The sequence below is a fragment of the Anomaloglossus baeobatrachus genome, chromosome 2 (genome assembly GCF_048569485.1).
Source record: "Anomaloglossus baeobatrachus isolate aAnoBae1 chromosome 2, aAnoBae1.hap1, whole genome shotgun sequence".
NCBI classification, from domain to species: Eukaryota; Metazoa; Chordata; class Amphibia; order Anura; family Aromobatidae; genus Anomaloglossus; species Anomaloglossus baeobatrachus.
The window spans coordinates 1,529,691-1,550,162 of record NC_134354.1 but is presented as its reverse complement, the minus strand read 5'-3'; the positions used below and the strand labels follow the sequence as shown (position 1 = coordinate 1,550,162).

General features: G+C 51.9%; 1 protein-coding gene across 1 annotated transcript in view; it reads left to right on the top strand.

Annotated features, from left to right (window-relative positions):
• HSF2BP (heat shock transcription factor 2 binding protein) overlaps nt 1-20,472 on the top strand; it is a 168,049-nt gene that overhangs the window by 128,483 nt on the left and 19,094 nt on the right. Inside the window, exons 4-5 of the mRNA XM_075334815.1 lie at nt 3,646-3,795; nt 4,704-4,833. Of these exons, the coding sequence (XP_075190930.1) occupies nt 3,646-3,795; nt 4,704-4,833 (280 nt within the window). The remainder of the gene's footprint in view (nt 1-3,645; nt 3,796-4,703; nt 4,834-20,472) is intronic.

The window sequence follows — 20,472 nt, the reverse complement described above, 5'->3', positions numbered from 1 at the left end:
TTCCAGATCGCACATAGGTCATTTTACGCATGTGCGATCTCAAAAGATCTCACTTGCTATCTAGAATTTCACATCGCTAACAGGATCGCTAGCGATGTCGCAGTCTGTAAAGTACCCTTTACACTACTCCAGAGTCCTTGCTTTTTGTTCCTGTATACCTGAGGTTGCGTTTGTTCCAGGAATTTCACAATTCATTGTTAAGTGGTCACCCTGGGGTCACGGGCACCTTGAGGGTTATTTCCAGGCTCTACTGGTGGTCATCCATTGTTAACGATGTTAAGGATTTTATATCCGCTTGTGAGACTTGCGCACAAGCTAAAGTAAGTCGTAACCGGCCAGCCGGGGAATTGGCTCCATTACCAATTCCTGAAAGACCGTGGACTCATCTGTCCATGGATTTCATTACCAACTTACCTGGGGGGAAGACGGTGATTTGGGTAGTAGTTGACCGAATTAGGAAACAAGCTCACTTTGTTCCATTATCGGGATTACCCAATGCCGAGACTCTTTCCAGGTTGTTCATCAGTCATGTGGTAAGATTGCATGGTATTCCCCTGCATATTGTGTCTGATAGAGGGGTGCAATTCATTTCTAAATTGTGGAGGGCGTTCTGTAAAATATTGGGCATTGATTTGTTATTTTCCTTGACTTATCACCCTGAAACCAGCAGGCAGACCAAGATGATAAATCAGTAATTGGAACAGATTTTGCGGTGTTTTGTTGCGGCTCAGCAAGAGGACTGGTGCTCTTTCTTACCTCTTGCAGAGTTTGTCTTCAATATTTGGGTCGATCAGTCTACTGGAACCTCGCCTTTCTTTTGTAATTATGGTTTTCATCCCCATTTTAGAGAATTTTCTAGGGTGAGTTCTGGGTGTGCTGGAGTAGACATAGACATACAAAACCTTGGGGATGTCTGGAGGGAGGTACAAAAGAATATTGGGGTTGCCCGATTTCGCCAGAAACAAAAGTCTGATAGGAGACGTTCTTCGGGTCCCGTCCTTAAGGTGGGAGCTAAGGTGTGGTTGTCCTTTAAGAATATTAAGCTCAAGGTACCATCGGCAAACTTGGGTCCTAAATTTATTGGGCCATATGAGATCTTGTAGATGATCAATCCAGTTGCCTTTAGACTGAGACTTCCTCAGTCTTTTCGTATCCCGAATGTTTTTCACAAGCCCTTGTTGAAAAAGTTTGTTCCCCCAGCCTTGTCTCCCTCATCCCCGTCTACTCCTGTACCCATTGACGGAGTTTTGGAGTATGAGGTGCAGAGGATCGTTGACTCTCATAAGGTTTGGAATTCCCTTCAGTACTTAATTCCTTGGAAGGGATACCGACACGAAGAGTGGTGCTGGGTTCTGGCTCATTCGGTGAGAGCCAGTTGATTGCTCAGGGCTTTCCATTGGAGGTTTCCTGAGAAACCTGGGGGTCTAGTGGCCCACCCTTAAAGAAGGGGTACTGTCACAATTCCTCTGTGCAGAACATCTTGCACACTAGGAGATGCTCTGCTGTGCTTTCCTGGGCTTCTGGCTGGCAGTGACACGATTCCTCTGTGCAGAGCATCTTGCACACTAGGAGATGCTCTGCTGTGTTTCCTGGGCTTCAGGCTGACAGTGACACAATTCCTCTGTGCAGAGCATCTTGCACGCTAGGAGATGCTCTGCTGTGTTTTCCTGAGCTACTGAGCTGCCAGTGACACGATTCCTCTGTGCAGAGCATCTTACACATATTAGGAGATGCTCTGCTCTCACTTTCCTGGACTACTGAGCTGGCAATGACACTATGGCTCTGTGCAGAGCATCTTGCACATTAGGGGATGCTCTGCTATGTTTTCCTGAGCTACTGAGCTGGCAGGCTGAGTGACAGCGCAGAACTCTATGCTGGTTCTTGGAGATGCTGATTACTCAGGTGTTTCATCTTCCTGGTAATTGCTCTGCTTCTTTACTGAGCATGCTCTCCCAGAACCTTGCCAGTCATACATTCTGGTTCAATTGTTATGCTGTTGGCCTGTGTTCCTGCTAGAGTTCTGATCTGTTTCTTCACCCCAGACTGTTGTTTTGACTCCTCTCTGTCATGTGTCCACCGGAGTCGACTTCTGCTTCGATCACCAGATGCCGCCGCGTCACCAATGTGGGCGGCGCTGAGGACGGGGGAGCAGACAGTTGCTCTGCTGGGTGCAGGCTCCACTCATCTATTAAGCTGGGTTTCACCAGGACCTGCAGTACCACTGGTTGACTGTGGTGGTGTGTGCCTTCCGGCTGGAGTAGCTACCTTTCAGCTGGGGCCAATGGGAAGGCACCACACCCCTCTTATGCTTTCTCCCTTCTGCTGGCAGGTGCCAGATATAGTCCTGTATTTCCCTGCTAGTCTCTGGTTCCTTGTTGTTTGTTTGTATTCCCGTATGTTGACCTTAGCATGATTACCTGACCACTCTTCTGTCTGTCGTTTCTGTACTTTGCTGCTAGCTCCGGTTTTGACCCTTAACTTGATATCTGACCACCCTCCTGCCTGACGATTTTTGTCCCTGTTCTACCTTCTTGATTAGACCCTGCCTGGTTACTACTCTTCTCTGGACTGCAGTCTTCCACGGGAAGTGATCACCTGGGCCCTGTCGTAATTCCCAATCCCTGTATAGGGGTTAAAGTGTTGCGGGATCTGGGTTCCTGCTTTGTGGGCGGTTGCCTCTATCCACCTGTTTCACCGATCCTGGGTCTGTGGCTCCAGGCAGGCGTCACACTCTGTTTGCTCCCTGTTCCTTTCGTGACCTCCTGGATTAGATATCGGACCCTTACCTGACCATATCTCAGTTTACTCTCTGAATCTATTATGTGCCTACACTTTTGTTTGTACATCCTGTATGTAGTGACTGCATTACAGGCATGATGCGGTGTTGGGTGTGTGCTGAGTGGCAGGATATAGTTTTGGGTGTGTACTCAGTGGCAGGACACGGTGTTGGGTGTGCTCAGTGGCAGGACACAGTGTTGGGTGTGCTCATTGGCAGGACACGGTGTTGGGTGGGTGCTCAGTGGCAGGACACAATGTTGGATGTGTGCAGTCATTGGCAGGATACGGTGTTGAGTGTGTGCAGTCAATGGCAGGACACGGTGTTGGGTGTGTGCTCAGTGGCAGGATACGGTGTTGAGTGTGTGCAGTCAATGGCAGGACACGGTGTTGGGTGTGTGCTCAGTGGCAGGATACGCTGTTGAGTGTTTGCAGTCATTTGCAGGACACGGTGTTGGGTGTGTGCTCATGTGCTCAGTGGCAGGATACGGTGTTAAGTGTGTGCAGTCAGTGGCAGGACACGGTTTTGGGTGTGCTCAGTGGCAGGATACGGTGTTGTGTGTGCAGTCATTGGCAGGACACGGTGTTGGGTGTGTGCTCATGTGCTCAGTGGCAGGATACGGTGTTAAGTGTGTGCAGTCAGTCGCAGGACACGGTGTTGGGTGTGCTCAGTGACTGGACACGGTGTTGGGTGTGCTCAGTGACTGGACAGGGTGTTGGGTGTGTGCAGTCAGTTGCTGGACACACGGTGTTGGCTGTGTGCTCAGTGGCAGGACGCGGTGTTGGGTGTGTGGTCAGTGGCAGGACGCGGTAGCAGGACATGGCGGGTTGTGATGTGGCAGCTTCACATTGCTGTCTGTTTCTGTGCAGGAGAACCTGGCTCTGCTTCTCCAGGTCTCTGCGCTCCAGGAACGCTCCGTCCAGCAGGTCGACTTTTGCACACAGATGGGCTCTGCAGTCTGCACGCTCCTCTGGGGAGTGTCTAATAAGGAGGAGACTGTGAAGAGCATCCTGGGAATGGTGAGTGATGGCGAAAGAAAGAAAAATATTACAAATTGTAAGTCTTCAGTGGTTTTACCCTCTTAATGGATGACTGGAAAGATGGGGAAAAGGAGCCTCCTCGGGGCTTCTCCTCAAGCAGGTTACTACTTGTCACAGTCTCCTAAGTGATGTATTAGAAAGAATCCACCACTGAGTACAGACACCCAAACCCATGACTTCCCACCCTGCTTATTGTGGAGCCCCAACATTGACCGTGATACCGCCGGGCCTGGCTTCTGGAACCCCACACCGACCATGATACCGCCAGGCCTGCCTTCTAGAGTTTCCCACACCGACCATGCTACCGTTGGGCCTGGCTTCTGGAGTCCCCACACCGACCATAATACCGCTGGACCTGGCTTCTGGAGCCCCGACACTGACGATGATACCACCTGGCCTGGCTTCTAGAGCCCCCTCACCGACCAAGATACCACCGGGTCTGCCTTCTAGAGTTTCCCACACCGACCATGATACCGCTGGGCCTGGCTTCTGGAGCCCACACACTGACCATGGTACCGCCCTGCCTGGCTTCTGGAGCCCTCAGATCGACCATGATACCGCCAGACCTGGCTTCTGGAGCCCACACATTGACCATGATACTGCTGGGCCTGGCTTCTGGAGCCCCCACACTGATCAAGATACTGCCAGGCCTTCCTTCTGGAGCCACCATTCCAACCATGATACCATTGGGGTGGCGTAACCTGTGTGTACAGGAGGGGGCGTAACCTGTGTGTACAGGAGGGGGCATAACCTGTGTGTACGGGGGGTAACGTGTGTACGGGGGGTGGAGGATGGGGGTGTCGTAACCTGTGTGTACGGGCGGTGGCCGTCATGTCCGTCATGTCCTCTTATGGACCTCGTTCTCTATTTCTGTATTCTTCTGGCAGGATACGACTGCAGAGTTCTTCTCCTTGGCGGGACAGACGGTCAGCAACTTTGTGGAGTCACTTGCGGTCAACCAAGATGAGGACTCGGAGGAGAGTCGCTTTGCACTGGCTCTTGCAGGGACCATCACTAGTGAGTAAAGCAGAGAAGTGTTGGCCACATATCGTAAGAGCAGAGTGTTCTCACTGATGGTGGATAGTACTCTGGAGAACTTCATGAGGAGGTTTTTATCTCCCAATCTTACTAATCTTAAAACACTGTCAATGTCTATAACGGGTCAGATCAAAGGGGTTCCAGATCCAGAGACCCTCAACAACCAAAAGAAGGAACAGACCTGAGGCCTTGGTTTTATTTCAACAATGGACAAAAGTGAAATTTAACTGAAACACAAGTACAGGAGAGCTCCCCCATCTGTACCCCACTGAGACAGGAGAGCTCCCCCATCTGTACCCCACTGAGACAGGAGAGCTCCCCCATCTGTACCCCACTGAGACAGGAGAGCTCCCCCATCTGTACCCCACTGAGACAGGAGAGCTCCCCCATCTGTACCCCACTGAGACAGGAGAGCTCCCCTATCTGTACCCCACTGAGACAGGAGAGCTCCCCATCTGTACCCCCCTGAGACAGAAGAGCTCCCCCATCTGTACCCCACTGAGACAGGAGAGCTCTCCCATCTGTACCCCACTGAGACAGGAGAGCTCTCCCAGATGTACCCCACTGAGACAGGAGAGCGCCCCCAGCTGTACTCCACTGAGACAGGAGAGCTCTCCCAGATGTACCCCACTGAGACAGGAGAGCGCCCCCATCTGTACCCCACTGAGACAGGAGAGCTCCCCCATCTGTACCCCACTGAGACAGGAGAGCTCCCCCATCTGTACCCCACTGAGACAGGAGAGCTCTCCCATCTGTACCCCACTGAGACAGGAGAGCTCTCCCATCTGTACCCCACTGAGACAGGAGAGCTCCCCCATCTGTACCCCACTGAGACAGGAGAGCTCCCCCATCTGTACCCCACTGAGACAGGAGAGCTCCCCCATCTGTACCCCACTGAGACAGGAGAGCTCTCCCATCTGTACCCCACTGTGACAGGAGAGCTCTCCCATCTGTACCCCACTGAGACAGGAGAGCGCCCCCAGCTGTACCCCACTGAGACAGGAGAGCTCTCCCATCTGTACCCCACTGAGACAGGAGAGCTCTCCCATCTGTACCCCACTGAGACAGGAGAGCTCTCCCATCTGTACCCCACTGAGACAGGAGAGCTCTCCCAGATGTACCCCACTGAGACAGGAGAGCTCCCCCATCTGTACCCCACTGAGACAGGAGAGCTCCCCCATCTGTACCCCACTGAGACAGGAGAGCTCCCCCATCTGTACCCCACTGAGACAGGAGAGCTCCCCCATCTGTACCCCACTGAGACAGGAGAGCTCCCCCATCTGTACCCCACTGAGACAGGAGAGCTCTCCCATCTGTACCCCACTGAGACAGGAGAGCTCTCCCATCTGTACCCCACTGAGACAGGAGAGCTCCCCCATCTGTACCCCACTGAGACAGGAGAGCTCCCCCATCTGTACCCCACTGAGACAGGAGAGCTCTCCCATCTGTACCCCACTGAGACAGGAGAGCTCCCCCATCTGTACCCCACTGAGACAGGAGAGCTCCCCCATCTGTACCCCACTGAGACAGGAGAGCTCTCCCATCTGTACCCCACTGAGACAGGAGAGCTCCCCCATCTGTACCCCACTGAGACAGGAGAGCTCTCCCAGATGTACCCCACTGAGACAGGAGAGCGCCCCCATCTGTACCCCACTGAGACAGGAGAGCTCTCCCATCTGTACCCCACTGAGACAGGAGAGCTCTCCCAGATGTACCCCACTGAGACAGGAGAGCGCCCCCATCTGTACCCCACTGAGACAGGAGAGCGCCCCCATCTGTACCCCACTGAGACAGGAGAGCGCCCCCATCTGTACCCCACTGAGACAGGAGAGCGCCCCCATCTGTACCCCACTGAGACAGGAGAGCGCCCCCATCTGTACCCCACTGAGACAGGAGAGCTCCCCCATCTGTACGCCAGTGAGACAGGAGAGCGCCCCCAGCTGTACCCCACTGAGACAGGAGAGCGCCCCCATCTGTACCCCACTGACACAGGAGAGCTCCCCCAGATGTACCCCACTGAGACAGGAGAGCGCCCCCATCTGTACCCCACTGAGACAGGAGAGCTCCCCCATCTGTACGCCAGTGAGACAGGAGAGCTCCCCCAGCTGTACCCCACTGAGACAGGAGAACACCCCCATCTCTATGCCACTGAGACAGGATACTGCCACAGCTGTACCTCCCGAGACAGGAAAGTGACCCTAGCTGAACCCCACTAAGACAAGATAGCACCCTGTTGTAATCCACTGAGACAGGAGAATGCCCCCAGCTGTACCCCACTGAGACAGGAGAATGCCCCCAGCTGTACCCCACTGAGACAGGAGAATGCCCCCAGCTGTACCCCACTGAGACAGGAGAATGCCCCCAGCTGTACCCCACTGAGACAGGAGAATGCCCCCAGCTGTACCCCACTGAGACAGGAGAATGCCCCCAGCTGTACCCCACTGAGACAGGAGAATGCCCCCAGCTGTACCCCACTGAGACAGGAGAATGCCCCCAGCTGTACCCCACTGAGACAGGAGAATGCCCCCAGCTGTACCCCACTGAGACAGGAGAGCTCCCCCAGCTGTACCCCACTGAGACAGGAGAATGCCCCCAGCTGTACCCCACTGAGACAGGAGAGCTCCCCCAGCTGTACCCCACTGAGACAGGAGAATGCCCCCAGCTGTACCCCACTGAGACATGAGAACTCCTCCAGCTGTACCCCACTGAGACAGGAGAGTGCCCCTACAGTGCTGGTCAAAAGTATTGGCACCCCTGCAATTCTGTCAGATAATACTCAGTTTCTTCTTGAAAATGATTGCAATCACAAATTCTTTGGTATTGTCATCTTCATTTATTTTGCTTGCAATGAAAAAACACAAAAGAGAATGAAACAAAAATCAAATCATTGATCATTTCACACAAAAATCCAAAAATGGGCCAGACAAAAGTATTGGCACCCTTAGCCTAATACTTGGTTGCACAACCTTTAGCCAAAATAACTGCGCACAACCGCTTCCGGTAACCATCAGTGAGTCTCTTACAATGCTCTGCTGGAATTTTAGACCATTCTTCTTTGGCAAACTGCTCCAGGTCCTGAGATTTGAAGGGGGCCTTCTCCAAACTGCCATTGTGAGATCTCTCCACAGGTCTTCTATGGGGTTCAGGTCTGGACTCATTGCTGGCCACTTTAGTAGTCTCCAGTGCTTCCGATCAAACCATTTTCTAGTGCTTTTTGAAGTGTGTTTTGAGTCATTGTCCTGCTGGAAGACCCATGACCTCTGAGGATGACCCAGCTTTCTCACACTGGGCCCTACATTATGCTGTAAAATTTGTTGGTAGTCTTCAGAGTTCATAATGCCATGCACACGGTCCAGCAGTCCAGTGCCAGAGGCAGCAAATCAACCCCAAAACATCAGGGAACCTCCGCCATGTTTGACTGTAGGGACCGTGTTCTTTTCTTTGAATGCCTCTTTTTTTCCCTGTAAACTCTATGTTGATGGCTTTTCCCAAAAAGCTCTACTTTTGTCTCATCTGACCAGAGAACATTCTTCCAAAACGTTTTAGGCTTTCTCAGGTAACTTTTGGCAAACTCCAGCCTGGCTTTTTTTATCTCTCGGGGTAAGAAGTGGGGTCTTCCTGGGTCTCCTACCATACAGTCCCTTTTCATTCAGACGCCGGCGGATAGTACGGGGTGACACTGTTGTACCCTCGGACTGCAGGGCAGCCTGAACTTGTTTGGATGTTAGTCGAGGTTCTTTATCCACCATCCGCACAATCTTGCGTTGAAATCTCTCGTCAGTTTTTCTTTTCCTCCCACATCTAGGGAGGTTAGCCACAGTGCCATGGGCTTTACACTTCTTGATGACACTGTGCACCGTAGACACAGGAACTTTCAGGTCTTTGGAGATGGACTTCTTGCCTTGAGATTGCTCATGCTTCCTCACAATTTGGATTCTCAAGTCCTCAGACAGATCTTTGGTCTTCTTTCTTTTCTCCATGCTCAATGTGGTGCACACAAGGACACAGGAGAGAGGCGGAGGCAACTTTAATCCATGTCACTTGCTGCAAGTTGTGATTTATTATTGCCAGCACCTGTTAGGTGCCACAGGTAAGTTACAGGGGCTGTTATTACACAAATTACAGAAGCAGCACAGGATTTTTCACACAGTGCCAATACTTATGTCCACCCCCTTTTTTATGTTTGATGTGGAATGATATCCAATTTGGCTTTATGACAATTTTTTTTTCTTCATTGAAGACAAATTAAATGAAGATAATACCAAAGAATTTGTGATTGCAATCATTTTCAGGAAGAAACTGAGTATTATCTGACAGAATTGCAGGGTGCCAATACTTTTGGCCAGCACTGTAGCTGTACCCTACTGAGACAGGAGAGTGCCCCCAGGTGTACCCACCCTATGACAGGCCCAGCTGTACCCACCAGAGATAGGAGATCGCCCCCAGCTTTACTATACTGAGACAGGAGAGCACCCCCAGGTGTACCCCACTGATACTGATATCTATCTCTGTATACAGGGAGCTCCCCCTAGTGGTGACTGCAGACAGGATCTTATCATGTATCTCTGTATACAGGGAGCTCCCCCTAGTGGTGACTGCAGACAGGATCTTATCATGTATCTCTGTATACAGGGAGCTCCCCCTAGTGGTGGCTGCAGACAGGACCTTATCATGTATCTCTGTATACAGGGAGCTCCCCCTAGTGGGGTCTGCAGACAGGATCTTATCATGTATCTCTGTATACAGGGAGCTCCCCCTAGTGGTGACTGCAGACAGGATCTTATCATGTATCTCTGTATACAGGGAGCTCCCCCTAGTGGTGACTGCAGACAGGATCTTATCATGTATCTCTGTATACAGGGAGCTCCCTCTAGTGGTGGCTGCAGACAGGATCTTATCATGTATCTCTGTATACAGGGAGCTCCCCCTAGTGGTGGCTGCAGACAGGATCTTATCATGTATCTCTGTATACAGGGAGCTCCCCCTAGTGGTGGCTGCAGACAGGATCTTATCATGTATCTCTGTATACAGGGAGCTCCCCCTAGTGGTGGCTGCAGACAGGATCTTATCATGTATCTCTGTATACAGGGGGCTCCCCCTAGTGGTGACTGCAGACAGGACCTTATCATGTATCTCTGTATACAGGGAGCTCCCCCTAGTGGTGGCTGCAGACAGGATCTTATCATGTATCTCTGTATACAGGGAGCTCCCCCTAGTGGTGGCTGCAGACAGGATCTTATCATGTATCCCTGTATACAGGGAGCTCCCCCTAGTGGTGGCTGCAGACAGGATATTATCATGTATCTCTGTATACAGGGAGCTCCCCCTAGTGGTGGCTGCAGAGAGGATCTTATCATGTATCTCTGTATACAGGGAGCTCCCCCTAGTGGTGGCTGCAGACAGGATCTTATCATGTATCTATGTATAGAGGGAGCTCCCCCTAGTGGTGGCTGCAGACAGTACTTATCATGTATCTCTGTATACAGGGAGCTCCCTCTAGTGGTGACTGCAGACAGGATCTTATCATGTATCTCTGTATACAGGGAGCTCCCCCTAGTGGTGGCTGCAGACAGGATCTTATCATGTATCTCTGTATAGAGAGCTCCCCCTAGTGGTGGCTGCAGACAGGATCTTATCATGTATCTCTGTATACAGGGAGCTCCCCCTAGTGGTGACTGCAGACAGGATCTTATCATGTATCTCTGTATAGAGGGAGCTCCCCCTAGTGGTGACTGCAGACAGGACCTTATCATGTATCTCTGTATACAGGGAGCTCCCTCTAGTGGTGGCTGCAGACAGGATCTTATCATGTATCTCTGTATAGAGGGAGCTCCCCCTAGTGGTGACTGCAGACAGGATCTTATCATGTATCTCTGTATACAGGGAGCTCCCCCTAGTGGTGACTGCAGACAGGATCTTATCATGTATCTCTGTATACAGGGGGCTCCCCCTAGTGGTGACTGCAGACAGGATCTTATCATGTATCTCTGTATACAGGGAGCTCCCCCTAGTGGTGACTGCAGACAGGATCTTATCATGTATCTCTATATACAGGGAGCTCCCCCTAGTGGTGACTGCAGACAGGATCTTATCATGTATCTCTGTATACAGGGAGCTCCCTCTAGTGGTGACTGTAGACAGGATCTTATCATGTATCTCTGTTTACAGGGAGCTCCCCCTAGTGGTGACTGCAGACAGGATCTTATCATGTATCTCTATATACAGGGAGCTCCCCCTAGTGGTGACTGCAGACAGGATCTTATCATGTATCTCTATATACAGGGAGCTCCCCCTAGTGGTGACTGCAGACAGGATCTTATCATGTATCTCTGTATACAGGGAGCTCCCCCTAGTGGTGACTGCAGACAGGATCTTATCATGTATCTCTGTATACAGGGAGCTCCCCCTAGTGGTGACTGCAGACAGGATCTTATCATGTATCTCTATATACAGGGAGCTCCCCCTAGTGGTGACTGCAGACAGGATGTTATCATGTATCTCTGTATACAGGGAGCTCCCCCTAGTGGTGACTGCAGACAGGATCTTATGTATCTCTGTATACAGGGAGCTCCCCCTAGTGGTGGCTGCAGACAGAATCTTATCATGTATATCTGTATACAGGGAGCTCCCTCTAGTGGTGGCTGCAGACAGGATCTTATCATGTATCTCTGTATACAGGGAGCTCCCCCTTGTGGTGGCTGCAGACAGGATCTTATCATACATCTCTGTATACAGGGAGCTCCAGCTAGTGGTAACTGCAGACAGGATCTTATCATGTATCTCTGTATACAGGGGGCTCCCCCTAGTGGTGACTGCAGACAGGATCTTATCATGTATCTCTGTATACAGGGAGCTCCCCCTAGTGGTGGCTGCAGACAGGATCTTATCATGTATCTCTGTATACAGGGAGCTCCCTCTAGTGGTGGCTGCAGACAGGATCTTATCATGTATCTCTGTATACAGGGAGCTCCCCCTAGTGGTGGCTGCAGACAGGATCTTATCATGTATCTCTGTATACAGGGAGCTCCCCCTAGTGGTGACTGCAGACAGGATATTATCATGTATCTCTGTATACAGGGAGCTCCCCCTAGTGGAGGCTGCAGACAGGATCTTATCATGTATCTCTGTATACAGGGAGCTCCCCCTAGTGGTGACTGCAGACAGGATCTTATCATGTATCTCTGTATACAGGGAGCTCCCCCTAGTGGTGACTGCAGACAGGATATTATCATGTATCTCTGTATACAGGGAGCTCCAGCTAGTGGTAACTGCAGACAGGATCTTATCATGTATCTCTGTATACAGGGAGCTCCCCCTAGTGGTGACTGCAGACAGGATCTTATCATGTATCTCTGTATACAGGGAGCTCCCCCTAGTGGTGGCTGCAGACAGGATCTTATCATGTATCTCTGTATACAGGGAGCTCCCTCTAGTGGTGGCTGCAGACAGGATCTTATCATGTATCTCTGTATACAGGGAGCTCCCCCTAGTGGTGGCTGCAGACAGGATCTTATCATGTATCTCTGTATACAGGGAGCTCCCCCTAGTGGTGACTGCAGACAGGATATTATCATGTATCTCTGTATACAGGGAGCTCCCCCTAGTGGTGACTGCAGACAGGATCTTATCATGTATCTCTGTATACAGGGAGCTCCCCCTAGTGGTGACTGCAGACAGGATATTATCATGTATCTCTGTATACAGGGAGCTCCCCCTAGTGGTGACTGCAGACAGGATCTTATGTATCTCTGTATACAGGGAGCTCCCCCTAGTGGTGGCTGCAGACAGTATCTTATCATGTATCTCTGTATACAGGGAGCTCCCCCTAGTGGTGGCTGCAGACAGGAGCTTATCATGTATCTCTGTATACAGGGAGCTCCCCCTAGTGGTGGCTGCAGACAGGATCTTATCATGTATCTCTGTATACAGGGCGCTCCCCCTAGTGGTGACTGCAGACAGGATCTTATCATGGATCTCTGTATACAGGGAGCTTCCCCTAGTGGTGGCTGCAGACAGGATCTTATCATGTATCTCTGTATACAGGGAGCTCCCCCTAGTGGTAGCTGCAGACAGGATCTTATCATGTATCTCTGTATACAGGGAGCTCCCCCTAGTGGTGGCTGCAGACAGGATCTTATCATGTATCTCTGTATACAGGGAGCTCCCCCTAGTGGTGACTGCAGACAGGATCTTATCATGGATCTCTGTATACAGGGAGCTTCCCCTAGTGGTGGCTGCAGACAGGATCTTATCATGTATCTCTGTGTACAGGGAGCTCCCCCTAGTGGTGACTGCAGACAGGATCTTATCATGTATCTCTGTATACAGGGAGCTCCCCCTAGTGGTGGCTGCAGACAGGATCTTATCATGTATCTCTGTATACAAGGAGCTCCCCCTAGTGGTGACTGCAGACAGGATCTTATCATGTATCTCTGTATACAAGGAGCTCCCCCTAGTGGTGACTGCAGACAGGATATTATCATGTATCTCTGTATACAGGGAGCTCCCCCTAGTGGTGACTGCAGACAGGATATTATCATGTATCTCTGTATACAGGGAGCTCCCCCTAGTGGTGGCTGCAGACAGGATCTTATCATGTATCTCTGTATACAGGGCGCTCCCTCTAGTGGTGACTGCAGACAGGATCTTATCATGTATCTCTGTATACAGGGAGCTCCCTCTAGTGGTGGCTGCAGACAGGATCGTATCATGTATCTCTGTATGCAGGGAGCTCCCCCTAGTGGTGACTGCAGACAGGATCTTATCATGTATCTCTGTATACAGGGAGCTCCCCCTAGTGGTGGCTGCAGACAGGATCTTATCATGTATCTCTGTATACAGGGAGCTCCCCCTAGTGGTGACTGCAGACAGGATCTTATCATGTATCTCTGTATACAGGGAGCTCCCCCTAGTGGTGGCTGCAGACAGTATCTTATCATGTATCTCTATATACAGGGGGCCCTCCCTAGTGGTGGCTGCAGACAGGATCTTATCATGTATCTCTGTATACAGGGGGCTCCCCCTAGTGGTGACTGCAGACAGGATCTTATCATGTATCTCTGTATACAGGGGGCTCCCCCTAGTGGTGGCTGCAGACAGGATCTTATCATGTATCTCTATATACAGGGGGCTCCCCCTAGTGGTGGCTGCAGACAGGATCTTATCATGTATCTCTGTATACAGGGGGCTCCCCCTAGTGGTGACTGCAGACAGGATCTTATCATGTATCTCTGTATACAGGGGGCTCCCCCTAGTGGTGGCTGCAGACAGGATCTTATCATGTATCTCTATATACAGGGGGCTCCCCCTAGTGGTGGCTGCAGACAGGATCTTATCATGTATCTCTGTATACAGGGAGCTCCCTCTTGTGGTGGCTGCAGACAGGATCTTATCATGTATCTCTGTATACAGGGAGCTCCCTCTAGTGGTGGCTGCAGACAGGATCTTATCATGTATCTCTGTATACAGGGGGCTCCCCCTAGTGGTGGCTGCAGACAGGATCTTATCATGTATCTCTGTATACAGGGGGCTCCCCCTAGTGGTGACTGCAGACAGGATCTTATCATGTATCTCTGTATACAGGGGGCTCCCCCTAGTGGTGGCTGCAGACAGGATCTTATCATGTATCTCTGTATACAGGGAGCTCCCCCTAGTGGTGGCTGCAGACAGGATATTATCATGTATCTCTGTATACAGGAAGCTCCCCCTAGTGGTGGCTGCAGACAGGATCTTATCATGTATCTCTGTATACAGGGGGCTCCCCCTAGTGGTGACTGCAGACAGGACCTTATCATGTATCTCTGTATACAGGGAGCTCCCCCTAGTGGTGACTGCAGACAGGATCTTATCATGTATCTCTGTATACAGGGAGCTCCCCCTAGTGGTGGCTGCAGACAGGATCTTATCATGTATCTCTGTATACAGGGAGCTCCCCCTAGTGGTGACTGCAGACAGGATCTTATCATGTATCTCTGTATACAGGGAGCTCCCCCTAGTGGTGACTGCAGACAGGATCTTATCATGTATCTCTGTATACAGGGGGCTCCCCCTCGTGGTGGCTGCAGACAGGATCTTATCATGTATCTCTGTATACAGGGAGCTCCCCCTAGTGGTGACTGCAGACAGGATCTTACCATGTATCTCTGTATACAGGGAGCTCCCCCTAGTGGTGACTGCAGACAGGACCTTATCATGTATCTCTGTATACAGGGAGCTCCCCCTAGTGGTGACTGCAGACAGGATCTTATCATGTATCTCTGTATACAGGGAGCTCCCCCTAGTGGTGGCTGCAGACAGTATCTTATCATGTATCTCTGTATACAGGGAGCTCCCTCTAGTGGTGGCTGCAGACAGGATCTTATCATGTATCTCTGTATACAGGGGGCTCCCCCTAGTGGTGGCTGCAGACAGGATCTTATCATGTATCTCTGTATACAGGGAGCTCCCCCTAGTGGTGGCTGCAGACAGGATCTTATCATGTATCTCTATATACAGGGGGCTCCCCCTAGTGGTGACTGCAGACAGGATCTTATCATGTATCTCTGTATACAGGGAGCTCCCCCTAGTGGTGACTGCAGACAGGATCTTATCATGTATCTCTGTATACAGGGAGCTCTCCCTAGTGATGGCTGCAGACAGGATCTTATCATGTATCTCTGTATATAGGGAGCTCCCCCTAGTGGTGGCTGCAGACAGGATCTTATCATGTATCTCTGTATACAGGGGGCTCCCCCTAGTGGTGACTGCAGACAGGATCTTATCATGTATCTCTGTATACAGGGAGCTCCCCCTAGTGGTGGCTGCAGACAGGATCTTATCATGTATCTCTGTATACAGGGAGCTCCCCCTAGTGGTGACTGCAGACAGGATCTTATCATGTATCTCTGTATACAGGGAGCTCCCCCTAGTGGTGGCTGCAGACAGGATCTTATCATGTATCTCTATATACAGGGGGCTCCCCCTAGTGGTGACTGCAGACAGGATCTTATCATGTATCTCTGTATACAGGGAGCTCCCCCTAGTGGTGACTGCAGACAGGATCTTATCATGTATCTCTGTATACAGGGAGCTCCCCCTAGTGGTGACTGCAGACAGGATCTTATCATGTATCTCTGTATACAGGGAGCTCCCCCTAGTGGTGGCTGCAGACAGGATCTTATCATGTATCTCTGTATACAGGGAGCTCCCCCTAGTGGTGGCTGCAGACAGGATCTTATGTATCTCTGTATACAGGGAGCTCCCCCTAGTGGTGACTGCAGACAGGATCTTATCATGTATCTCTGTATACAGGGAGCTCCCCCTAGTGGTGACTGCAGACAGGATCTTATCATGTATCTCTGTATACAGGGAGCTCCCCCTAGTGGTGACTGCAGACAGGATCTTATCATGTATCTCTGTATACAGGGAGCTCCCCCTAGTGGTGGCTGCAGACAGGATCTTATCATGTATCTCTGTATACAGGGAGCTCCCCCTAGTGGTGGCTGCAGACAGGATCTTATGTATCTCTGTATACAGGGAGCTCCCCCTAGTGGTGACTGCAGACAGGATCTTATCATGTATCTCTGTATACAGGGAGCTCCCCCTAGTGGTGACTGCAGACAGGAGCTTATCATGTATCTCTGTATACAGGGAGCTCCCCCTAGTGGTGACTGCAGACAGGATCTTATCATGTATCTCTGTATACAGGGAGCTCCCCTAGTGGTGACTGCAGACAGGATCTTATCATGTATCTCTGTATACAGGGGGCTCCCCCTAGTGGTGGCTGCAGACAGGATCTTATCATGTATCTCTGTATACAGAAACAGAAGTTCCAGGCGGCACACAATCCTTCAAGGTGCACGTGTCCAAGGAAGGCATCCACAGTATAGTTAATACAAAGGACCGGCACTCCAAATCTTCAGAAATATTTTTGTAGTTTATTCCATCATAATATACAGGCGTAAATACGCGTTTCGGCTAATAGTGAGCCTTTTTCACATCTATAGATTAAATGAATGCACACACATATATATACACACAATGAGTGGATTACTTCCTTTGTGACTGACCCACCTATCTCATCTGCATACTAAATTAATTAGTTAAATTATATTAATCAAATTTCCATATATGTTTCTCATTAGAATTCAAACTGAAACAAGTAGATTCACTGAGATGATGGTTCCACCACAATTACAATGGATTTAGACATATAAAGAACCAATAGTTGAACAACAGCCTAATAAATCAAAGGGTTAAATTTTTTCACCTTTGCTCAAAATTATTTGACATTTTCCATGTAAATTGGTACATCTTTAATATTGCAAATACACTATCATTACATGTCAAGTATATTTTTTCTTGATTTTAATAAATCGCATTTTTCCTTTTGAAGAAAAATTAAAAAATGAAAATAAAAATAAACTCTGTTGCATCAATTCAATTTTTCATTACATGTATGGCTGTGTTACAAAAACAAGTTACATCATAGTCCCTATTCAGTCCCAGTGGATGGAGAGACTGCAGCCGGTGTATCCAGCATAGCTCACGCTGCTTCAGTGCCCTGACACGATCCCCTCCTCGCCTGGGCTGCGGGATCTGCTCCAGGATCTCCTCCTCGCCTGGGCTGCGGGATCTGCTCCAGGATCTCCTCCTCGCCTGGGCTGCGGGATCTGCTCCAGGATCTCCTCCTCGCCTGGGCTGCGGGATCTGCTTCAGGATCTCCTCCTCGCCTGGGCTGCGGGACTTGCTCCAGGATCTTCTCCTCGCCTGGGCTGCGGGATCTGCTCCAGGATCTCCTCCTCGCCTGGGCTGCGGGATCTGCTCCAGGATCTCCTCCTCGCCTGGTCTGCGGGATCTGCTCCAGGATCTCCTCCTCGCCTGGGCTGCGGGATCTGCTCCAGGATCTCCTCCTCGCCTGGTCTGCGGGATCTGCTCCAGGATCTCCTCCTCGCCTGGGCTGCGGGATCTGCTCCAGGATCTCCTCCTCGCTTGAGCTGCGGGATCTGTTCCAGGATCTCCTCCTCGCCTGGGCTGCGGGATCTGCTTCAGGATCTCCTCCTCGCCTGGGCTGCGGGACTTGCTCCAGGATCTTCTCCTCGCCTGGGCTGCGGGATCTGCTCCAGGATCTCCTCCTCGCCTGGGCTGCGGGATCTGCTCCAGGATCTCCTCCTCGCCTGAGCTGCGGGATCTGCTCCAGGATCTCCTCCTCGCTTGGGCTGCGGGATCTGCTCCAGGATCTCCTCCTCGCCTGGGCTGCGGGATCTGTTCCAGGATCTCCTCCTCGCCTGGGCTGCGGGATCTGCTCCAGGATCTCCTCCTCGCCTGGGCTGCGGGATCTGCTCCAGGATCTCCTCCTCGCCTGGGCTGCGGGATCTGCTCCAGGATCTCCTCCTCGCCTGGGCTGCGGGATCTGCTCCAGGATCTCCTCCTCGCCTGGGCTGCGGGATCTGCTCCAGGATCTCCTCCTCGCCTGGGCTGCGGGATCTGCTCCAGGATCTCCTCCTCGCCTGGGCTGCGGGATCTGCTCCAGGATCTCCTCGCCTGGGCTGCGGGATCTGCTCCAGGATCTCCTCCTCGCCTGGGCTGCGGGATCTGCTCCAGGATCTCCTCCTCGCCTGGGCTGCGGGATCTGCTCCAGGATCTCCTCCTCGCCTGGGCTGCGGGATCTGCTCCAGGATCTCCTCCTCGCCTGGGCTGCGGGATCTGCTCCAGGATCTCCTCCTCGCCTGGGCTGCGGGATCTGCTCCAGGATCTCCCCCTCGCCTGGGCTGCGGGATCTGCTCCAGGATCTCCTCCTCGCCTGGGCTGCGGGATCTGCTTCAGGATCTCCTCCTCGCCTGGGCTGCGGGATCTGCTCCAGGATCTCCTCCTCGCCTGGGCTGCGGGATCTGCTCCAGGATCTCCTCCTCGCCTGGGCTGCGGGATCTGCTCCAGGATCTCCTCCTCGCCTGGGCTGCGGGATCTGCTCCAGGATCTCCTCCTCGCCTGGGCTGCGGGACTTGCTCCAGGATTTGATAACGCAATTGTGACACATTGTGTTTGTGTTCAGCAAAGTGCTGTGGTACCGGTAATGAAACATTCTTTTGTCTAATGGTGTATTTGTGATTGGAAAGCCTCTCTTTAAAGGTCCAGTCACACTAAGCAACTTACCAGCGATCCCAACAACGATAGGGATCGCTGGTAAGTTGCTAGGAGGTTGCTGGTGAGATGTCACACTGCGACGCTCCAGCGATCCCACCAGCAACCTGACCTGACAGGGATCGCTGGAGCGTCGCTACACAAGTTGCTGGTGAGCTCACCAGCAACCAGTGACCAGCCCCCAGCGCCGCGTGGAAGATGCTGCGCTTGGTAACTAAGGTAAATATCGGGTAACCAACCCAATATTTACCTTGGTTACCACCGCACGGAGCTACACGTGCAGAGAGCAGGGAGCAGCGCACACTGAGCGCTGCTCCCTGCTCTCCTAGCTACAGCACACATAGGGTTAATTACCCGATGTGTACTGCAGCTACATGTGCACAGAGCAGGGAGCAGCGCACACCGCTTAGCGCTGGCTCCTTGCTCTCCTAGCTACAGCACACATCGGGTTAATTAACCCGATGTGTGCTGCAGCTACATGTGCACAGAGCAGGACCCGGCACTGACAGTGAGAGCGGCGGAGGCTGGTAACAAAGGTAAATATCGGGTAACCAAGGACAGGGCTTCTTGGTTACCCGATGTTTACATTGGTTACCAGCCTCCGCAGCAGCCGGCTCCTGCTGCCTGCACATTTTGTTGTTGCTGTCTCGCTGTCACACACAGCGATCTGTGCTTCACAGCAGGACAGCAACAACTAAAAAATGGCCCAGGACATTCAGCAACAACCAACGACCTCACAGCAGGGGCCGGGACATTCAGCAACAACCAGCGACCTCACAGCAGGGGCCAGGACATTCAGCAACAACCAACGACCTCACAGCAGGGGCCGGGACATTCAGCAACAACCAGCGACCTCACAGCAGGGGCCAGGACATTCAGCAACAACCAGCGACCTCACAGCAGAGGCCAGGACATTCACCAACAACCAGCGACCTCACAGCAGGGGCCAGGACATTCACCAACAACCAACGACCTCACAGCAGGGGCCAGGACATTCAGCAACAACCAGCGACCTCACAGCAGGGGCCAGGACATTCAGCAACAACCAACGACCTCACAGCAGAGGCCAGGACATTCAGCAACAACCAGCGACCTCACAGCAGGGGCCAGGACATTCACCAACAACCAACGACCTCACAGCAGGGGCCAGGACATTCAGCAACGACCAACGACCTCACAGCAGGGGCCAGGACATTCACCAACAACCAACGACCTCACAGCAGGGGCCAGGACATTCAGCAACAACCAGCGACCTCACAGCAGGGGCCGGGACATTCAGCAACAACCAACGACCTCACAGCAGGGGCCAGGACATTCAGCAACAACCAGCGACCTCACAGCAGGGGCCAGGACATTCAGCAACAACCGGCGACCTCACAGCAGAGGCCAGGACATTCAGCAACAACCAGCGACCTCACAGCAGAGGCCAGGACATTCAGCAACAACCAGCGACCTCACAGCAGAGGCCAGGACATTCAGCAACAACCAGCGACCTCACAG